The 23,583-nt window shown below is 38.1% G+C and overlaps 1 protein-coding gene across 1 annotated transcript in view; it reads right to left on the minus strand.

Annotated features, from left to right (window-relative positions):
- ATP7B (ATPase copper transporting beta) overlaps positions 1–23,583 on the minus strand; it is a 78,608-nt gene that overhangs the window by 51,448 nt on the left and 3,577 nt on the right. The window contains exons 2-4 of the mRNA XM_069064595.1: positions 9,464–10,706; positions 3,407–3,679; positions 2,058–2,221 (exon numbers count right to left, since the gene is read on the minus strand). Coding sequence (XP_068920696.1) covers positions 2,058–2,221; positions 3,407–3,679; positions 9,464–10,706 — 1,680 coding nt within the window. The remainder of the gene's footprint in view (positions 1–2,057; positions 2,222–3,406; positions 3,680–9,463; positions 10,707–23,583) is intronic.

Here is a 23,583-nt window from a genome sequence, read left to right on the forward strand (position 1 = left end):
GCTAAACATTTAAAAATAATGCCAAGTATATCCCAGACCTAGGTTAACATAAGCCAGATTTGGGAGGGAAGTATGTCTTCTGTTTGGCCCAGTAAAACATCTCCATTTACAGATAAGGAACCTGAGTGCCACAAATGTTAATGATCTGTTCGAGGTTACACTGATGGAGGAGGGACTCAAACCCTAGCCTTCTACACCCACATTGCCTCTCTCAATGCTAAGACCCACAAGAAAATTCTATGTACATGTTATAGTGATCAGTAGTGAAAATAATACACAGCAATGAACATAAAGGCAAATTAGCTAAAAAAAAAACTTTATTAAGGCACTATAATTCTTATAATGTTAAAAAAATTTTCTTAAATGAAATTACTCATTTATTTTTAGAATTTGGGGTGTAGCAAACTGGTTGGTTTATTTATTTGCCTCCTTTGCTGAATGTGGTAGTATGGGAAAGGGAAAATTCTTCAGGATCGGTCATTAGATTGATAGCAGCAGTCAGGTGACTGCTAGGCCCTAAGTCCTCCAGCACAGAATGGAAGGCCCCATTCTGTAACACCCAGTTCCTTCCTTCATAAAGAATGCCACTTATCAGAAATTCAAAGAGGCACCTGTGTCTTTAAAACGTCATCTTTAAATATTTGCTTATTGCTAATGGCAGTGGTCAGAGCAAGCAAACTCTTTTAACTCTGCCATCCAGCATTGCTCAATCTTCTGCTAATCTTCAAGCAGGTCAGCTGCTTGAAAACAGTACCCTTACAGATGGGCAGCACAGAGGAGCAGATTGGGACCAGACTAGGAATCAGGAGCCCTGGTTTTTAATTCTCCTGTCTAACATTTGCTAGCAAGGTAAACGTGTGTATTCCCACAACCATTTAGAATCTTTTTTTTACATGTCAAATGAGTATAGTAATAACAGCTAGCATTTATACAGTGCTTTAAGGTTTGAAAAGAACTTTCTAAATATTATCTCATTTGATCCTCACAACAACCCTGGGAGGTTTTAATCCCCATTTTACAGAAGAGACAACTGAGGCAGGCAACAATTAAGTGACTTTGCCTAGAATTTCACAGTTAGTAAGTATCTAAGTTTGGATTTGAACTCTGGTCTTCCTGACTCCAAGTCTATCACCCTAAACACTTGGCCACCTCTATAAATAACATTTGTACTACCTACTTCACAAAGTCATCATTAAGGAAAATTTACCCATTTAAAATGCCGTACAGGGATTCCCAGAAGTGCAGTAAGTGAGTAAGCTTCAAGAGATTTTTAAAAACTGCACCAAGACTTCTGGAACACCCTGTATAAATGTTTCCATGTCGTGCTCCTCCCTTGTAGACAGGATGACTGGTTACAGTAAATAAGAAGGCTCCACTCACTCTACCCAGTCCCATGGTACAGCTTCTCATTTTCCTCTGAGCAGCAGTTACGGTGACTGCTTACCTTTGGTTTGGTACGTATGACCCTTGTCCCAGACAAGGACACAGAGAGGAGAGTTTACACATCCTGATTCCTCTCCCAGCCAGTGGGTTTCACAGCACCTCAGATATTCAGAACAAACCTTTTGAGCCTCCTCGACCCTCTTCGTGGTCAATAAGAGCCATGCAGTCATTCCAACATCTCCAATGCTTCAGTTTTCTGAGCACCACTTCTAACACCAGACCACCTCAGGATACCAACAGCTCCCTAAGCCTGCACCTCCCTAAGGTTCTTGAACATCTCTCCTCCCTAAAAACCTTCTTTTACTCTCCAAATCCTTCCAAAGCATTGATTTAATCCCAAAGTCATGATGAGTCTGGGTCTCCTGAACCAAAAATACATTGGTCAACAGCCCAAAGAATGAAGCTGTCAGATAAAAGGAGACAAACTATCAGAATATTTAAGGTCCCTTCTATATCTGGGTCTAGTTGTCTCATTCTCAGGAAACTATGCTAATAGAGGGAAAGTGGCTTGACTGTGGTGTTCCTGCCAATTAGTGGCAGAATCCAATCTAGAATCCAGTTGCTGCCTCTTAAACTCTTCTCCTTCCCTCTTATTTTTCCACCCCAATACTCACAATCAGCTCGATACTGCCATCTGATGCAGTATAATCTTCCATTACTGTAGCTTCAAAGCCCAAGTTCTGGACAAGCTGGGCTATTTCAAGAGGCTGGATGGTCTGTGGATCATACTTGACTTCCGCTTTTCCAGCCATCAGTGCAACCAGAACTGAAAGTATACCTGAAACCATAAGAACAACATTCATGGCTTATACTAAGCAAGTTTCCTTGGGACAACATATTGAGTACACTGAAAAGTGAAAAAAGTCCCCCTCAGGCCATGGGATGCCACCACGGTGGAATATGGCCACATATATCAAAGACCCCCAAGCAGGAAATATATCTACCATCTATCAGTCACCATTTTACAGAAGGGAGAGAACTACTTTCTCAGACGCTTGTAAATAAGAAAGAATTCCCTTCCAAAGCAGTAACCTCAAATGTTTTCAGTCCACAGCCTGCTTCTGTGAGATTAACAAGGCCATGGACCATCCACCTCTCCTGCTTCCACTTGCCACAGCAAAACATCTTGTCCAAACAGGAGAAAGGATAACATGTCTTTTACTGAAATGCCAATGCAGAATATCAAGAAAGGATTCACAAAGGACATAAAAGTATGATCTTGTTATAAACTAATTTAGCCTGTGGACAACATATAATGAGGCCCTTCTCAGACCACAGTTTTTTTTTTAAAGTAATTGGGGTTAAGTAACTTGCCCAAGGTTACACGGCCAGTTATTTTGTATGGGTGTTAAGTATCTGAGGCCAGAACCGATTTCGGGTCTCCCGACTCCAGGGCCGGCGCTCTTACTCACCGCCCCACAGACCATATTTTTAGGGACCATGGTTTTAGGATATCAGGAAAACAGAAATTATGGTGAACAGAGGACTGGGAAGAGGTTCTTCTGACTTAAGAAATGGGGAACCCACAAGAAGAAAGGGACCTGAGAGAAAATGGAGTTGTATGAAACTATACACTAAATAAGGCCTAAAAGAGACAAAGCTACAATGCTAATACCAGGAAGACCGAACATAAAAAAGAGAAAAATGCTCTGTGTTGGGGGATCCCCTTTTTCCATGCTTAATTTACACAAAGCTAACTTTTATATCCCAAATAAATGAAATATCAAAGATCAGAAAATAGGCAAGGAACCAACTGTCCAAGAAGATTAGGCAGACTTTTATACTAATCAGTGAAAAACCTCCTACCAAGTCATTAGAAAACAGACCAGTATCAAATGGTGGCCCTAAAGGGAAAAAACGTATTCCCTACTTCAATGATCCCTGAAGAGTTGTTCCAATATAGAACATACGATAAATTTCACGGATTCATTTCTAGAGATAATTTAGGGTTTACATCTCTCACCTTCTTCCTTCAGTAGATTTCTTTCTATGTTGGAGACACAGGATGCACAGGTCATGCCTGTTATGCATAAGAAGCATTTCTCTGACGTCACTGCCTTAGAGTGAAGTGAGTATCCTGAGGAAAAAGGCTTTGGAGAGTGGCCCAAGAGGTTTGCTTTGTGATACCTCTGAGCATCAACTTCTTCCTCATGAACAGAAACTGAGTCCTTAAGCTCTGTGTGGGCATTAGAATCCACAGCATAACACTTTCCAACATTCCTTCTGGAGCTGGTTTCTATATTTTTTAAAAAAGGAAAAAGACATAGTTCAAATGAGAGAATCAAATTATTTCTTCCAGAAAAATAAGAAACAAAAATCTGACAACATCATAATCTTAAATCTGAGAGACCATACTGGGCTCTCTTCCTCCTCTTCTTCCCTACTCTCCCAACACATACAGAAAATCCTCAGACCACTAAAATGGTTGATGGACAGAGCATTCTGGTTAACTGAATGCTTTGGTTACTCAGTCAAGAAGCATCAAAGTGCCTTTGTGCCAGTCACTATGCTAAGCACAAGGAAAGGTAAAAACATTCCTTGCTCTTGAGAAGTTCATAATCTAAGAGGAGTGACAACATGCCATCAGCTATGTATAAACAAGGCATACACACATTGGAGATAAGCTCACAGGGAAGGCACTAAGATTAATGAAACCTGGGAAAGGTTTCTTGGCAGAAGGGTGGGATTTTAGCTGAGGCTTGAAGGAAGTCAAGAAGGTCAGGAGGCAGAGAGTTGTTTGTCCTGGTTAGCAAAGGCTTGACCAAAACACCATTTTGTTTCAGCCTCTACATTCTAAAAAAAATGCTGACTTATCTTTCTTAAATACAGTACCATGAACATAAATTAATCTTTCTTTGGTAAATAAGAACATCATATACTCGGAGGCAGCTAGGTGGCACAGTGAATAGAGCACCGACCCTGGAGTCAGGAGGACCTGAGTTCAAATATGGCCTCAGATACTTAACATAAAAACTAGCCGTGTGACCTTGGGCAAGTCACTTAACCCCAACTGCCTTCCAAAAAGCAAAAAAAAAAAACCCAAAACATCATATACTCTAAGAGCCTCTAATCTGAACATTAACTATCTTGGTGATTAGTATCAGCTACACAGACTACAGATATAAAGGTACAAGAATTCTAGAATCATCAAAAGTCAGGGTAGAAGAGATCTGCCCCCCACCCCTCCCCAAGAGAACATCCACTCCACCTGTGAGGCAACTGGGCTGAAATTGTCCTGACCCCAGCCATAAATTGGTAGGGTTCTTTTTAACCAATCCCTAATAATAATGGTTTCTGTCACTGTAAAGCAGTGTGGCAACAGTGGAAAGGGCACTGGTTCTGGCGGCAAAGGACAGAGGTTCACATCTCACCTCTGAGGCCATAATGGGACCTTGGACGAGTCTCAACTACAAAAAGAAGGGACTGGCCTAAGTGAGAAGGCTTTTTAGAGAAATCCTTTCTAAATTTAGAGAGAAGTTCTCGTTTTAAATCTATGATCTCTAGGGTTTGAGTCTTTTCCCTAAAAGTAGTATACTGAAACAAATCAAAGGCTGGGTCTTTTTAAAAGGCTTCCTTTTCCCATTGGAATTTATGGAAAACTCTGACCTCAGTTGCTTCATCCTCTCAACTCAAATAACCTTCACCTTGACTTCAGTGACTCCAGCTACCAGAGCTGTCCTGAACTCCACCTGCTTCCAGGATCCATCACTAGGAGCACAGCAGCAGGCAGGTGTAATGGGAATGTAAATGTAAAGATCTTCCCTGCCCCTAGGCTAAAGTGCACCTGGAGCCTGGGGTGGGAGGCTTGTTTTTCACTAGATACTTTTTGATTGGCCAGTGGGTCCAGAAGGTAGTTACATTCTCTGAGCCAGGAGAAGGCTATATAAACCCTGATGTGTAGCTTTGTTTTGGGGCTCACTTTGAGAAGTGTTCTGTGATTTGATCAGATGAAACTCTGGGAAGCCATTGTCCAGAGCCCCCCGGCTTTGAAACCCAGATGTTGTTTGGTATGGATGTAATGGTTGGACAGTTTGGAAATCTGTCTACTTGATCTGTTTCTGTCTTGATAATTCTGTTTGTATATTCTGAAGTTCGGGGTGCTGACCTCTTTCCCCTGAACTAGATAAATGATACATATTTGACTGATTAAAGTAAGCTTGTTAACCGATTTTGAGTTGCTTTCCTTTATCAAAGCAGATCTAAGAACCTGTGTTGGCAGATACCCTGGGGACACTGGGGTGCTTGCCGCTACAGCAGGTGACTGCTAGGCCCTAAGCCCCCCAGCACAGAATGGAAGGCCCCATTCTGTAATGCCCAATTCCTTCCTTCATAAAGAATGCCACTTATCAGAAATTCAAAGAGCCACCTGTGTCTTTAAAACCTCATCTTTAAATATTTGCTTATTGCTAATAGCAGTGGTCAGACAGAGCAAACAAAGAAAAGATTCTTTTAACTCTGCCATTCAGCATTGCTCAATCTCTTTCTTTCAGGTCAGTGGCTCGACACAACTGTCCACTTACAGATGGGCAGCATGGAGGAGCAGATTGGGGCCAGACTAGGAGTCAGAAACCCTGGTTTTTAATCCTCCCCTCTAACATTTTCTAGCTCTTGTCTGCTGTTTAGCACTGCTAGAGAAAAATCAGCAAAGTCCATGGTACTAAGCCTTGATGTTACTGGGAAACCTTCCCATTCTACCTATCTCAACTACCTAGCCTCATTCTCTACAAAACCAATTTATAACATTTTCTTCTCTTATCTCATCACCAACATCACCCAGAGGTTAATGACTTGGTCTCCTCCTGCAATGCGGACAATACTTCAAAATCTGTTGACTTACACTGGCAGAGGGTGTCTCCTTATCTGGAAGTTCCCTATATCAGTTAAAATATAGGTGCAGTCTCTAGGCCCATTATACTTTTTGAGCTTTCGATGCACTAAAATAGCCACATATTTTTTCAGACGAACTATGATCTAGTCACCACTATCCCATCCTGAATCTGGGGACTTTTTTTTTAACCCAAGCATAAGATTTTGTATTTATCCCAATTCAACTTTTTATCTTTTTCTTTTTTTAAATTCAGTCCACTGTTCTGGCCTGTCAAGATTTCTTCAGATTCAAAATCTGCCATCCAATCCAAACCATCACTATGACAGCTTCCAAACAACTGCTAACTACCCAAGTGTAATTAATGAAGGATTTTAAATACCATAATAAAGTTATGTGTTGACTTCATGCTACATTTCTTTTCTGTTAAAATGGGATTAACTGTTCTTTTTGTTTTATTGATTCTTCTTTTAAAAAAGATCTCCTTCCTGAAACTAGGTGCAGTACAGAATGTAACCAAAAACACCCTGTGTTGATGTACACATTCTATGCAGGTAAGTGAGTGTATGTACAGGGTGAGAACATGAATGCTAATTGCTCCCTTCTCCTCCTCCTCCTCTAGCTGGCTAGCTAGCATTCACAGGGCATTTAAGGTGTGCTTAAGTACTTTACAAATATTAGATCATTTTATGCTCACAACAACCCGGGAGGTGGGTGCTATAGTCCTCCTTTTACAGATGAGGAAACTGAAACTGAGAAAGGTTAAGTGATTTGCTCTCAGGGTCACACAGCTAGTCTGAGGACTCATTTGAACTCAGATTCAACACACTATCAACTGCACCATCCAGTTGCCTTGCTATAGTCCTAAAGGAAAACAAAAGCTTCCAACAAACTCAGTACCCTACCTATGAAACTACAACAAACTGGCTAAGGGACCAAAAGAACTTCAGCTGGTGCTGTTTGTTATAAGTGATCCTAACATCACCTGGGCAGTTAAAAACCATGTTTTGAAGTCCTAACCTCACACCTTATTCAGATGAAGTCAGATGTATCAGAGTTTTAGCTGGCTCCCTTCTAAGTACAGCCACACATCTTCTAACTCAGGATATAGGCTGGTGTTTTTGTAAAGGCCTTTAATACTTAATTGCCACCTCCATTAACATATAAAATGTGAAATATGCAAACCAAAAGGTTTCTGATGGAAGCAGTCATTCACCTTCACATTTTATAGCACTCTGCCAGACTTAGCAAGATGTAATTTCTTCACAGCAACTTGAGGCTTGTAATGAGAGCATTGTTAGCTCGAGTTTATAGGGGAGAAAAATCAGTTTACAGAGAAGGGAAAGGACTTGCCCCAAGGCAGAGCTGGGCCTGAAACTCAGGCTTTCTGTCTCCCTGTCTAGAGTTCTTTCCACTACATTAGGCAGGGTCTGCAGACAAATATTACCCACAAGCATCTGCCACCAAGAAAATAAAGAGGCACAGGCAGATTAATTATATACCAATCAAAATTATGTTTAACACCTCCTTCTAACCCAGGCAGTAAGGAGCGTGTGCCCCCAATTCATTGTTTTACTTCTCATGTTTTTCTTACAGGGCAGGGAGGGAGTACCAGTGGCCTGCAACTCACGGAGATTCAGTCTGGCGTAAGCAAAGTCGAATGTGAAGTCGAATTTTTGCAGGTGGTCCCCAAAGGGACATATTTCTTCCCCATGCCCACCATAAGACAAATCCCTAGAGGCAGCAGATGCTACGATGTAAAGAAAACTGGAATTCCAACCACAACACGTGAGTTTGAATCCTGGCTTTGCTGTTAGTGAGTTGCATGATTCTGCAAAAGTAGAAACTCAAGCAGGTTCAAGTTTCCTCACGTGGAAAATTTGTATCTGTTCTGCTGATCTCCTAAGGTTTTGTTGTGGAGATCAAATGAGATAATGTGCATAGTGTGCTTTGTAATAACAAAGTGTTATATAAATATAAACGATTGTTAAATTTGGAAGTGTAAAAGATAAAAGGTGAATTCAGTTAAGTCCATTTTTATCTTTATCACTGTGTAGAAATGAGTGACTTTACAAGAGTTCAGACTCAGTGCCTTTTTACAAGAGACAGTAGAAGAAAAAGGGGACGACTAATTTGTCCACTTGATTGATAAGGGTCAAAAGAGGACATGGCCCTTCTTTACTCATGTTTAGAAGCCCTGGCTATGGCATTCAACTTTCTATAGTCATCAGTCATCAAAATATCCATCTACAGTTGGCAAAATATTCATCTTCCAATCATTCTGGAATAAAGGAAATGGAATGATCTCTAGGGGATCGATCTAAAAATGAGACCATGAGCAAAAGAATTAATAGTGTCATAGATTCAAAGCTAGAAGGACCCTTAGAGGTCATCTAGTCCAATTCTCTCATTTTACAGATGACAAACTGAGACCCAAAGCAATTAAATGGTTTGTCCAGGATAATTACAATAGTAAATGATTGACCTGCAATTTGAACCCAGGTGCCTCTGATTCCAAATTCAGCATCCCTTCCACTGCATCATGCTACCTCTAAGCATGCTATCATGGAGGCTAAAACTAAAAAGTTGGAAAATCCATCTCCTCTATCCTGATTTTACTTTCATCCTCTGAAAACATGAATGAAACTTTACTCTGAGATATTACCTGAAAAAAAAAAATGGTTTTTGGTTTGTTTGGGTTTTTTTGCTTTTTGGAGGGGGGAGGACAGGGCAATTGGGCTTCAGTGACTTGCCCAAGGTCACATGGCTAGTAAGTGTTAAGTGTCTGAGGCTGGATTTGAACTCAGGTCCTCCATGACTCCAGGGCCGGTGCTCTATTCACTGTACCACCTAGTCGCCCCCAAAATATATAGTTTTAAAAATATTCTACAAGCCTCTGTTGCAAAGACAGTTTGGAGTCAAAAACAATCAAATAAGAAAAACAAAAACAAAACGTCCAAGGGCTTCACTGTATTCATCTTGGGTATCTCCTTCCATAACGCCCAGAACAGAATTTTACCTGACTGCTGAAAATGGTATGAATTCATTCAGTCCTTCAGTTTGAAAAAGGAAGACTATTTTATCGTTATTCCATAAAAAAATGAGCCACCTGTCAAGCCACCTGGATACTCGATTATTAGATAAAGAGAAAAAAAGAAAAGATAGTTGACAAGGAAACAGAGAACAAATACATACCAGTTATGACAGATGCCTCAAATCCCATGTCTTCAATGGCAGCTTTCAGTTCTTCAGGGCTCACTACGGAGGCATTATAGTGGATAGTTCCAATCCCTTCAGCCAAAGAGACTGACACTTTTCCTAGCCCTAACATTTGGGATAACAGGCTCTCAATGGATTGCACACAGGAAGCACAGGTCATTCCCTCAATGCCAATCACAGCAGTACTCCACACTCCCTGCACTTGGTTTCCTTGGGATTGTGTAAATAGAGGAAGTCTTGAAGACAAGTTGTCTAATGAATTCTCCAACCCACTGCCTTCTACTCCATTAGGGAGAGTGACTTTAAAATTTCCAGGTGGGAGAGCTTCAATGGCTTGTTTCAAGAACAGTGGGGTAACAGAGGCTGGATCAAATTGAACATCTGCATTTTTGTTTTCCAGAGATACTTTAATGCTTTGCACACCTGGCAGTCCTGCTATATTTCCTTCAATATTCAAGACACAGGATTTGCAATGCATTCCTTCCACTCCTAACTGCAGAGTAGCTACTGGGCTGGGCTGGATCCCTTGTGCTTCAGTATTACTACAATAGAGCTGAGTTGGCATTTTCTTTGGGCTGTTGTTTTGTAACCGTCCAATGTCAATCATTCCCAGGCTTAATGGAGCCATTTTGCTCTTGATGGTGGCTTCGAATCCCATGTCACTGATATGGTCCCGAAGGTCTCCAGGTTGAATGATGTAAGGCTGATAAGTGATGACAGCCTCTTGATTGCTAAGAGAGACTTTGATTTTTAGAACCCCTTGAAGCTTTCCAATTTTCCCTTCTATGGTATTGACACATGACTGGCAAGTCATACCCTCCACACGAAGCTTGGTCACTGCTTCATCAGCAGATGAGGGTTTTGTGGGCCATGACACAGTCTTTCCTTCTGCTATGTTAGCATCAAAGCCCATATCCCCAATTTCATAGCAAATCTGTTGTAAGTTTATGGTCAATGGTATGTATTTCACAGTGGCATTACTCTGTTCGAGGGAAACTTTTATGCTCACAATACCTTTCAAATTAGAAATCTTGCCTTCTATAGACTTCACGCATGATTGGCATGTCATGCCCAAAATATTGATCATACTAGTGATTGCTGAAGATGACGATGTAGGTAAACTATCCAAGCTGCCTTCATAGCCTATGTTGTCAAAAGCAAATTCCTGCTTTATTGATAATTCTTGAGTACAAGCAGCAGAGGAAACTTTAGATAACATCTAAAGAAAGAAAAGACATCTTTAGAATTCAAATCCAGCAATATTATTTACTCCTAGAGGCATTCCAGTTTCTCTGTGACAAAAGGATGAAAGATAAGTTTTATGTAGTATCCACAAAATAAACAAGAAGTTGAGGAGGTGAATACAATTCTGGAAAAGTTAGATATGATAGACCTCTGGAGAAAACTAAATGGCAATAGAAAGAAACATACCTTTTTTTCAGCAGTATATGGTACCTACACAAAAACTTACCATGTATTAGGACATAAAGACCTTACAACCAAATGTAGAATAGCAGAAATGATAAATGAATCCTTTTCAGGTCGTAATGCAATAAAAATTACATTTGATAATGGAAAATGGAAAGAAAGATAAAAAATTAATTGAAAATTAAATAATCTAATCATAAAAGACAAGTGGATCAAAGAACAAATCATAGAAACAATTAATAATTTCATTAAATAAAATGACAATAATGAAACAACCTACCAAAATTTATGGGATACAAACAAAGCGGTACTTGGGGAAAATTTTAGATCTCTAATAGCTTTTTATCAATAAAACAGATAAAAAGCAGAATTGGGCATGCAACTAAAAAAAAACTAGAAAAAGCACAAATTAAAAATCCCCAATTAAAAACCAAATTGGAAATCCTGAAAATCAAAGGAGAGATAAAAAAACTGAAAGTAAGAAAACCATTGAACTAACAAAACTAGAACCTAGTTTTATGAAAAAAATAAATAAATAAAACAGATAAGCCATTGACAAATTTGATTTTAATAAAGGAAAGGAGAAAACCAAATTACTAGTATCAAAAATGAAAGGGGTGAATTCACTACCAATGAAGAGAAAATTAAGACAATTGTTAGGAGCTATTTTGTTCATTTATATGCCACTAAATCTGACAATCTAAATGAAATGGATGAATATCTACAAAAATATAAATTACCCAGATTAACCAAAGAAATGAAATAATTAAATAACCCAGTCTTAGAAAAACAAATTGAACAAACCATCAATGCACTTCCTAAGAAAAAATCCCCAAGACCAGATGGATCCACAAGCAAATTCTACTAAACATTTAAAGAACAATTAATTCCAGTACCATATGAACTATTTGAAAAAACAGGCAAAGAAGGAGTTCTACCATATTCATATGGTACTGATATCTAAATCAGGAAGATTAAAAACAGAGAAAAAAAATTATAGACCAATTTCTCTAATGAATACTGATGCAAAAATTTTAAATAAAATACTAACAGAGATTACAGCAATATATCATAAGGATCACACACTATGACCAGGCAGCATTCATATCAGGAATGTAGAGCTGGTTCAATATTAGGAAAACTATCAGCATAATTGACCATATCAATAACAAAACCAACAGCAATCACAGGATTATCTCAACAGATGCAGAAAAAGCCTTTGACAAAGTACAGCACCCAATGCCTTTAGAAATACTAAAGAACATAGGAATAAATGGAGCTTACCTCAAAATGATAAGTAACAAGTTATCTAAAACTATCAGCAAGCATTATCTGTAATGGGGATAAGCTAAAAGCCTTTCCAATACATCAGGGTGAAGCAAGGATGCCCATTATCACCTCTATTATTTAATACTTTACTAGAAATGTTAGCTATAGCAGTAAGAGAAAAAAAGAAATAAAAGGAATCAGAATAAGCAATGAAGAAAAAAACTATTACTCTTTGCAGATGATATATTTATAAAATCAACTAAAAAACTACTTGAAATTATTAACAACTTTAGTAAAGTTGCAAGATGCAAAATAAACCCACATAAACCATAAGCATTTCTATATATTACCAACAAAGTCCAGCAGCAAGAGACAGAAAGAGAAATTCCATTTAAAATAACTGTAGATAATATAAAATACTTGGGAGTCTATCTACAAACCCAGGAACTATATGAACATAACCATAAAACACTTATCACACAAATGAAGTCAGATCTAAACAATTGGAAAAATATTAATTGTTCATGGGTAGGCCGAGCCGATATAATAAAAATGACAATCCTACCTAAAATATTCTATGTATTCAGTGTCACACCAATCAAACTATCAAAAACCTTATTTCATAGAGCAAGAAAAATTAATAACAAAATTCATCTGGAAGAACAAAAGCTCAAGGATATTAAGGGAATCAATGAAAAAAAAATGTGAAAGATGGTAGTCTAGCTGTACCAGATCACAAACTCTATTATAAAAGGGTGATTATCAAAACAACAAGTATCTGATAAAGGCCTCATTTCCCAAATATGTAGAGAACTAAGTCAAATTTAAAAAAAATACAAGTCATTCTCCAATTGATAAATGATCAAAGGATTTAACAAGCAATTTTCAGACATAAAAATCAAAGCTATCTACAGTCATATGAAAAAAATGTTCTAAATCACTATTGAGCAGAAAAATACAAATTAAAACAACTTTGAGGTACCACATCACACCTATCAGATTGACTAATATGACAAAAAAAGAAAATGTTGGATGTTGGAGGGGATGTGGGAAAACTGGGACACTAATGTACTGTTGGTGAAGTCATGAACTCATCCAATCTTCCTGGAGAACAATTTGGAACTATACCCAAAGGGCTATAAAACTACTATGCATACCCTTTGATCTAACAATAACACTGGTAGGTTTATATCCCAAAGACAACCTAAAAAAGGGAAAAGGACCTATTTCTACAAAAATATTTGTGGCAGCTCTTTTTGTAGTAGCTATGAATTGGAAATCAAAGGGATGCCCATCAATTGTGGAATGGTTAAACAAGCTGCGATATAGGATTATAATGGAATATTATTGTGTTATAAGAAATGACATGCAGGATGATTTCAGAAAAACCTGGAAAGACTTAAATGAACTGATGGGCAGTGAAGTGAACAGAACCAAGAGAACAATATACACAGTAACAGCAATACCCTATTATGAAGAACTGTGAATGACTTAGTTATTCTCAGCAATGCAACAATCCAAAACAATCCCAAAGGACTAATGATGAAACATATTGACTCCAGAGAAAGAACTGATATTGACTGAATACAGCCTGAAGCATGTTATTTTCACCTTTTCTTTTTTTATTATTCAAGTCTTCCTGTATAAAATGACTAATATGGAAATGTTTTACGTAAATGTGCATGTATAACCTCCATCTGATTGCTTACCATCTCAGGGAAGGGAGAGAGAAGAGATGGGGGGAAGGACAGAATTTGGAATTCAAAATTTTAAATAAAAATATTTTAAAATTGGGGGGGGAAATTCTCCACAGTATAAGTACAGCAACGTGTTTCATTTATTTTTTCAATTTACAAGGCTGCCTTCAGCTCTGCCAAAAAGACTTAAAGGAAATATCCTTTCAGCTGCTCTCTGCTTCTTTTACTATTTGTAATGGTAATGGGAATTTGAAGATCTTCCCTACCCCTTATATTGGCAAGCTAACAGGTACTTAGCACTTAGTTTCAAGTTCATAATTGGGTCAAGTATTAAGACCCAGAACTTGTGAATCCCACAGTGGATGGACTTGTTGATGTAACAGGAAGGGGCAGAACAGGGAGGAGCTAATACCATATATAAGGAAAAACCCAAGCTGAGAGAGGCCAGAACTTCTGGGAGTCAGCATCTGGAGGCTGGGCAGCTACTGCTAGAGAGAGAGAGAGAGAAGAGAACTGAGAACTGAACTGAGAAGAGAAATGAGAACTGAGGACTGAACTGAGAATTGAGAAGAATTGAGAAATGAGAAGAGGCATGGCTGTGGTGTCGGTACTTTGTTTTAATGTTACTTTGTCAGATTTGTCTGCTAATAGAGGACAGTGCTGTTGTTACAGAATCCCTGGGACCTTGCTGCTGGTTCAGAAGCCCTGAAAGAAGATTTTCTGGTTGTATGTTTAAAGAAATCCTGGAGGAGGGTCTTGCTGATGTTTTCAGAGGCTCAGGGACTATACTAATGATTTGTACTGATTCCTCAGATGTTGTTGTTGGGTCTATGTTGATTTCACAGTCAGAAAGTGAATGAGGATGCTGGCAATGTTCATGAATGTTATTGTGGCTTTGTTAAGCTTTATCTTCCCAGGAACAGAAACTGTGAAGGACTTGAGGTGGACCAGACACTGTGAGCTTTGGTATGGAACAGGAACTGCACAAGAAGCTGGACAAAGAACTGAGAGCTGTCTGCCTTTGAACCCAGTTGGCAGTTGGACTAGACATTCAGGCAGGAACTAGGACTATGGAAGGAGAAACATGGAAGTGGAGAGCCAGTCTCGGGATAAGAGGAAAAGATCTCTCATTGGGTATTTAATGCAAACTGAAAAGATAGTGATTTACTAGGGGTGGAGAACTTTGACCTTTACAATTAAATGATTGAATTGAGGGCTTACTAATTAAGGATGATTGGAAACTAATCTCCAATTAAGAAGAAAGAAGACTTTTTTTTTTAAGACAATGTGACACAGGGGTGTGAAACTTGACCTCTGTACTTTGTGTCAATTAAGGAGGCTTGCCTCCTTAAGAATGATTGAGTTACTAAATGAATGTACTTTGTTTAAAATTATGTAACCACTTTAGTGAAAACTACATGGCCATTTTAATGATAAGTTGTAATGTCATAACACAGTGAATGCTATATTTTGATTTTCTCTAAATGTTTTTTCTTAGTTTGTTAATAATAAATAGAAAGTTCACTATACTGTGTAATCAGAACCTTGAAAGCTGTTCACAGCAGCAGTCCTCTGGAAAGCTGTTTGTCCTTGGCTTTACACTACTACTTTAAGCTAATTCATTAGCAACTGAGTTTGAAGGTTCAATATAATTTTAGAGAGCAAGCATTATTACAAGGTTCACCTAAAGTCCTCTTCAAAGGCAAGCACTATATAAAACAATATATAAATATGAGTTATCAATATTATTGTTAACCTATGCCAAAAAGTCTTCCTCTGATGATGTATCGAAGCATGGAAGTGATGCTCACAGAATGCAAGTTCTAGTAGGTACTATCAGGTGGCTGTAAGCACAGATCCAGAGTTAGACTGTTATATAGGGACCATCCTCCCTAAATTCCTAAATTTAAAGAGGCTCATTACCAGAAAATGAGCTAATAAATGATTAATTTTTTTCAATCATAGTAATTCCTAAAGACTATCACCTAAGGCAAGTGTTGCTATTTACATTAATGGAGGGAATATGCCTACCAAAGAAGCCAAAGATACCTAAAGTAACGAAGTACTCAAGGAAAGAAATTTGGGAACAAACCAGATTATAAACTGATTGAAAGCAAGGTACAAGATTCAGAGTTTGGGGACTAAAACTTCTTGTTCTTCATAGCATATTTTTCTTCTAATATAATCTTAATTGGTATTTTAAAAATAACATTTTCTTGATTTTTAAAAATATTACATTTCCCACCCTATTTTTCTTTCTATCCTTCTCCTCCTCCCAGAGAGTCATCCCATCACAAACAAATAAAGGGATAGAGAATGGACCTGTGATTGCACTGTTATAGGTAATCTCCAGAAGAGAAACTCTCTGTACCAATGCATGCACCTTCTGCATCTTCCCTGCAACTTATAGTCATAGAGAGTGGCCTAGAGCACTGAGAGATAAAGTAACATGGTCACAATGAACATGTATCTGAGACAGGACTTCAAGCTTGGAATGAAAAGGAAGTCCAGCAAAACAAGTCAACACATAGAACAAGTCTGACATAGCACTATAGAACTTTATTTCCCCACCTCTGCAAAGAAAGGAGGGAAGATCACCTTTTCATATCTCTTCTTTAGGGCCAAGTTTGGTCATTGTAATTTCGCAACAGTCAGCTTCACTTGTTTCTATTTAATAGGAACTGAATCCTAGTAATAATGGTAGGTATTCTTTTCCATACTTTAATGTCTTTATTTTTGAAGAGGTTATGAGTAGATGAACAAATTGAAGATTATAATCATCTTTGAAGACAGAGAATATATTTTTTATGCTAATCACAAAGGAAATCATGAACTAATTGAGTAAAATACTATTAATAATATGCTATATCTTAAAATAGTTAAGCTTTACAACTCATTCTGAGAATTAAACATATTATCTAGGGAATTATCCTTTAGCTAAACTTTTTATCCTTCTTCCCTCCTACAGTCATCTTTTTGATTTTTTTGTTAGTTATTATATATCCAAAAGAATGTGGGAAGAGGAAGAAAAAAACATGTGAATTTTTAAAAAGGTTTGGTAAGAAATGTGACTGAAATTACTAACAAAATATGAAGGATTTTATTATTTATTTATTTCACTTATCAAAACTATTCCCTAGAGAACATGGATAATAGTGTTGACTATATTAATTTCTCGTCACAGACCAGAAAACTAGATTTACTGACGTATATCCAACAACCATTTACTAAGTCAATATTATATACAAGAGACTATGTCAAGCAACAAGGGAAGACAAACTGGCACAGCCCCTGCTTTCGATTAGTTTATAATCTAGTTTGTTCCCAAATCTCTTTTCTTGAGCCACATCCATAAATGCAAAATGAAGGAGCAAACCAAGCAATCAATGATCCAGTTGGTTTGAACATTACTAACAGCTGGTCTGTAGAATAGACCCAGTCTTTGTTTTTCCTCAGCAAAAAGATGCTTTTCCATGAACCAGATGGACAATTCCCTTGCTTCTTTATTTTACTCTGTTAGCACAGCCACGGTCTTATTAAATTCTCCATTATTTCTACTTACACCAGGACTTCTAAAAATTATACTAATAGTGCTACTTTTTAAAAAATCATATCATTTGTTTAAATCACTTTTTTTTTTTGCGGGGGGGAAGGCAAGGGAATAAGTCAAGCAGCCTTATTTACGAATTCCCTGAACACCAAAGAGCCACAGGGACAGCAGAGGCCAGGAGAAGTCAACAATTTCTAACCCCTTCCTTGAAACAGGACTATATCACCACCCCAGACAGCTGGATATATCTGACCTATTTTCAAAGAATGATTCTATAAGCCCCATGATCTCACATGGTAACCTTTTTAAGGAACTGAAAATGCTTATCCTCACAAGAGAAATAGTGTGACCTTCTGGCCTTTGATACTTGGCAGGATCTGCCATGTCATCAGTGTAGGTACTTCGTCTACCAGATCTCCATCCATCTATCCACACCTTCTTATTCTGTACAACTTCTAGCTACATCCTTCTACAAATACTCCAAAGGGGGTCAATTCAATGTATTAGGGGCCTTCCTATAGATTTCTTAACTTTCACTGAATGGAGCACACAGGCTATCCATCAGTCATAATTCTAGTTTGGTGGATGGATATCCTGATTCCTTCTGGCTCTGACGATCTCTTTTATACCACTTCTGAACGATCCTTTATTGGTAATATGTTGTAATCCACTTATACTCACCATATATGCCTGTATTCATTCCCCTTTACATGACCCATAGTTTTAATTTTCATGACCAGATAGCACACTAAGAGACTACCGAAAAGTAGGCCTTTGTTAAAAGCACTCCTCAATTTCCCAGAGGCAACCTAGACTATTCTCCTCCTGTTCAATTCTGGGCCCAGCTCCTTGTCCATTTGAGATATCTGTCTAACGTATAAGTACTAGTGGATTTGTTCAAAGGGCAATGTGTCCAAATGCTATCACAGTCTCAACATTAGGCATTCTTTGTTCACGCTATTTTTCATATGTGGATAGCTGGGGAGATGATTTTGAGAAATTATAAATTTCAGGAGATCCTTCAGTGTTCCAGCATTTGATTAATCAATCAACAAGTATTTATTAAAAACTCACTATGCACCAAGCACTATGGCATGTTGAGTGCTGAGGATACAGACACAAAAACTAAATAGTCCTTGCACGCAAGTAGTTTATATTCTGAGAAGGGAAACAATGTGGATGTATATGTTCACACAAAATATATAACAAACAAATATAAGTTAATGGAGGGGGTGGAGCTAGTGGTCTGGGAGGTCTGGAAAGTTGGTGCTTGAGTGGAGTTTGAAAGCAAACTAGAGATTCTAAGAACAGAAGGGAGTAGGGAGTTCATTCCAAGCATGAGGGATGCTATGCAAAGGCAATGGAGTTTTCTGTGTGAGAAACAGCAAGAAGGCCAGTTTGGCTAGACCAAACACCATGAGAAGGGAAGCAATGTATGATAACACTGAGAGGGCAGATTGTGGTTGGGTTGTGAAAAGCTTTAAATGCTAAACAGAAGAGTTCACATATCATGCTTGAGTAAAGGACAGTCCTATCCTTTAGGACAATCCTTTCGGCAGTTGTCTAAAAGATGAATTGGGAAAGTGAGACTTAAGGCACGAAGGTTCATCTGGACACTACTACAGTAGTCCAGGTAAGAGGATCTAAACTAAGGCTATATCGTGAAAAAAAAAAGAAAAGGGGATGTTTTGGTAACAAGGTATGGAGGCTGAAAAAGACAAAATATGACAACACACTTATTATGTGCAAAGGTAACCAGCACAAAGTCATCCACAAACAGAAGCAACTAGAAGACCACAAAATCCATGAAATCTAAGGTTTTTGAGGGTTGACACTGCTTCACTTCTATCTTTATATCCCCAGGGCTTAGCACAGTATTTTGCATGTGGTAAGTGCTTAAGAAATGATTATTGAATTTAATCTTGAAGGAATTTCTCTTCCCTTTGGATTCTGTACTAGATATCCTCTGTAACAGTGGCAAGCCTTTGGTGACTACTCACCTTCATATTTTACGTCTCACATAATACTCAAAATATCAAGCGGTTTCAATTTTCAAAGAATCTTGTATGATTTCAGCAGATTCATGAGAGATACCTTTCTGGAAGATAGTCTTTACTGTGGAATTCTACTCTAAGAAATCAAATGCTTTTTTTTTTTTTTTTGATCAAGAAACCTGAAGCACTTAGCCGTGTGACCTTGGGCAAATCACTTAACCTCAGTTGCCCTGCCTTCCCCCTCCAAAAAGCAAAAAAAAAACAGAAGACAAACAAACAAAAAGAAACCTTAAGCACTGTGGAATTTTCTATTCTCTCCACATTTTAGTCAATTGTACAACTCTAAATAAATGTCTGCTATAGAACACTTTTTGCAAAAACCTTTCTGTTTATTCTCATACTCTCATCAAAAATGTCCTCAATACATATGTATATTATTCTTATGAAGATGGTGTTGAGATAGGAAGAATATGGATCAGCAGTTATTAATAGTCTCTGTGTTTCATCAATTCAATTCGTGATTTTCTCTAAGCACATGGAATCTCTATAAGAAAAAGGAAACTGAATCCACACCTGACAAGGCAGAGGATCCTATGAATTAATTCCTAAGAGAGCATGGAACCACAGCAAGATGTTCTTGAATGGTTTAAAAGAGAAATAAGCATTGTGAAAGAATAATTCATGGCCTACAAAGCAGAAATAATTAGTAGACTAGAAAATTTGGATCCACAGTACAAAGTCTCACCAAAGAAACAGAAGATGGAAATATGGACTGGGAATGCATACAGATGAAAGTGAAGGACAATATGGAGGAGAAGCAAAAACCAGTAACAATAAAAGAAAACATGATCTCCATATATGTAAAACACTGGTCTTCAAGACAAGATGAGTATTGGAAGTTTCCCAGAATCCAAAAAGTTAGAAAAAAACTGAACATAATTTAAGAAATAACACTTAAAAACTGCCCAGTTTTTATGTGTCTTTAATTAATGTAAGGGCAGCTAGGTTGCACAGTGGATAGTGTTGGGCCTCAGACACTTACTAGCTGTGAGACCCTGGACAACTCACTTAACCCTGTTTGCCTCAGTTTCCTCATCTGGAAAATGAGAGGAGATGGAGAGAATGATGAGAAGTTGGGGAAGGAAATGGCGAGCCACCCCAGTATCTCTACCAAGAAAATCCCAAATGGGGTAACAAAGAGTAGGACAAGATTAAAAAACAATTGAACAACAAGCAATGTAAACTCTATAGAATGGATAATAATCAGTTTATTTGGGCTGATTTCTTTTAAACTAAGGTAGTAAAAAAGCAAGAGAATTTAGGAATATACGGTGGAAGCATACTAAAGAGCTGCTTTTTACTTCAACTGAAAATATTAAGAAATAACATTCTCTAGTCTAAAAATCATTCCCAGACTTTTCCCTTTAGAAAAATGTGTAAAAGGTCAAGAATAAAGGTTAAGGTTCTAGGAAGGAGGTGGGAGGCAGAAAGGTGGTGCAGTGAATAAAGCACCAGTCCCAGAGTCAGAAGAATCTGAGTTCAAATCCAGCCTCAGCCATTTGACACTTTCTAGCTGTATGACCTTGGGCAAGTCACTTAACCCTAATCTCCTTGCCTTCCCCCTTCCAAAAAATAAAAAAATAAAATGAGGTGGTAACCAAATTTAACTCTTGTCTAGTTATTGTCTTTCTCACCTTCTGAAATGATTAAGACTATTGACCCATTGGGGCAGCCAGGTAGCACAGCGAGTAAGAGCACCGGCTCTAGTTTTGGGATGACCTGGATCGAATCCCGGGCTCAGATACTCAGCACCACACCCAGAAATCACTGGCCGTGTAACCTTGAGCAAGTTACTTAACCCCAATTGCTTTAAAAAAAAAAAAGACTATTGACCCATGTATGAGTATTTCCTTCTTTGAAAATCTCATGAAATGATTAGGATATTGATCAGAAGGAAGCAATCCCTTTGATTTTTTCATGTCACCTGGTCATGGGGAGCCAATAGAAGGGAGTGCTCAGAGATGGATCAATAATTTTAGGAGGATGGTTCTCCAATGACTTCACCAAAAGATTAAGTGACTATAGATGAAGTAGAACGTTAACCACAAAACCACATTTTGTTATTTTGTACCATTTTCTTGTTCAAGTTTCCTATACATGTTATTATCAAAATGTCTTAGAGAAAAAGGAGATTATATCAGTCTGGCTATTTCTTTTTTTCTTTTTTTTTTTTGCTTTTTGTAGGGGGGAAGGCTGGGCAATTGAGCTTAAGTGACTTGCCCAAGGTCACACACCTAGTAAGTGTTAAGTGTCTGAGGCCATATTTGAACTCAGGTCCTCCTGACTCCAGGACTGGTGCTCTATTCACTACACCACATATCTGCCCCCAAGTTTGGCTATTTTTTTTTTTTTTTGCTCCTTCGAGGGCAATTGGGGTTAAGTGACTTACCCAAGGCCACACAGCGAGTTTTTTGTGTTGTGTCTGAGGCTGGATTTGAACTCTGGTCCTCCTGACTCCAGGGCTGGTCCTCTATTCACTGCGCCACCTGACAGCCCCCAAGTTTGGCTATTTCTAAGTTAGAAATTCTTCATTTTAGGGGAGGCCAGGTAGCACAGCGAGTAAGAGCACCGGCTCCAGTGTTGAGAAGACCTGGAGATTCAATCCCGGGCTCAGACACTTAGCACCCACCCAGAAACACCTGGCCATGTAACCTTGAGCAAGTTACTTAACCCCAATTGCTTAGGGGTGGCCAGGTGGCTCAGCGAGTAAGAGCACCGGCTCCAGTGTGGGGATGACCTGGATCAAATCCGGGCTCGGATACTCAGCACCACACCCAGAAATAACTGGCCGTGTAACCTTGAGCAAGTTACTTAACCCCGATTGCTTTAAAAAAAAAAATTCTTCATTTTAAAATAATGATAAATATATTAAAATGTTTCTGGCACACTTGTGCCTAAAACACAGAGAACAATAATAATAGCGATTTTTTTTCCTTCAACAACACAAATCCATGACCCAGAAACCTAACTTAAGAGTTAAAATTCTTCACAACAAGCATAACAACTTTTCTCAGCAGAGAATCAAATGCCCTACAGTTCAACTTCTTAACGTTTTTCAGAGAATTGCATTGTTATCTAACTTTTGTCCAGTGCAGCAAATGTTTCATTTGATGATTTATCAAATAACAGCACTTTACGAGCTATGGCAGTGTCATCTCTCTGATAACATTCTGCATAAAAGATCCAGGGAGGCAAGGCAAGGTTAAAGGCTAATCTTACACTATCAGTCAAACAGTCAATCTCTAAGAGTGGGTTGGTTTGATTTGGTTTTTAATATTCTAATGAAATGCCCTAAGTCAAATCAGTAAGGCCATAATTATCTTGCATCATTCCCCAGAATCAAAAGAATAGCCCATACTACAGTACAGCTACTAAGGACATGTATCCTGGGTGGTTTTCCAGAGTTTAATTAAGTATGGATTACACTAAGCTTTTTCAATGTTTATATTATAGGGGAAATAGCTGGTATGCCCAGACTTTTGATTTTTCATACAGTGCTGATGAATTCAGATGCATACAAATGTCTTAGGTCTGATGGAATAAATTAATCAATCTTTATTATAAACTTATAAGGATTTTGTTGTAATGGCTGCACTATTCTTAGCACAGACTAAGTTACAATTCAATTCATGCAACAGATGTATTCCTGAATAGGTGTGCATGTATTAACTTTCTTTATATCAAACCCATGTTAACATGGGTTCATTATTTAAAGAAGTGATCATAGAATTCCTTCTTAAATCACAAAATTATTTTGCAAAAAGCCTAATAATGGCTAACATTTTTTACCTATCAGACTTATTTCAAGTGGGATACAATGGACTGAGGATTCAGAACGTCATCATAAGATTTATCTAGGTAGAACCCAATTTAGCTACCCCTGAGAATTCTACCTCATTTTTATAAATCTCAAGAGACAGAAGACAGCAAATTAACAACCCCTGCAGTCAAGAAGTCCCTTTTTGTTTCTAATTTAAATGTCTTTCCCACTACGATTTAGTTCCATTTTCTTTGCTATCTCTTTTGTTTCTTTTTTATTTCTCAAAAAGCTTTTAGGAGCTGAAGAACCCTATATTTTACTGTCATGATTTTATTTTA

Source organism: Petaurus breviceps, unplaced genomic scaffold, assembly GCF_028583685.1.
Source record: "Petaurus breviceps papuanus isolate PSGF00001 unplaced genomic scaffold, PetGlider_PUasm1.0 90639, whole genome shotgun sequence".
NCBI lineage: Eukaryota > Metazoa > Chordata > Mammalia > Diprotodontia > Petauridae > Petaurus > Petaurus breviceps.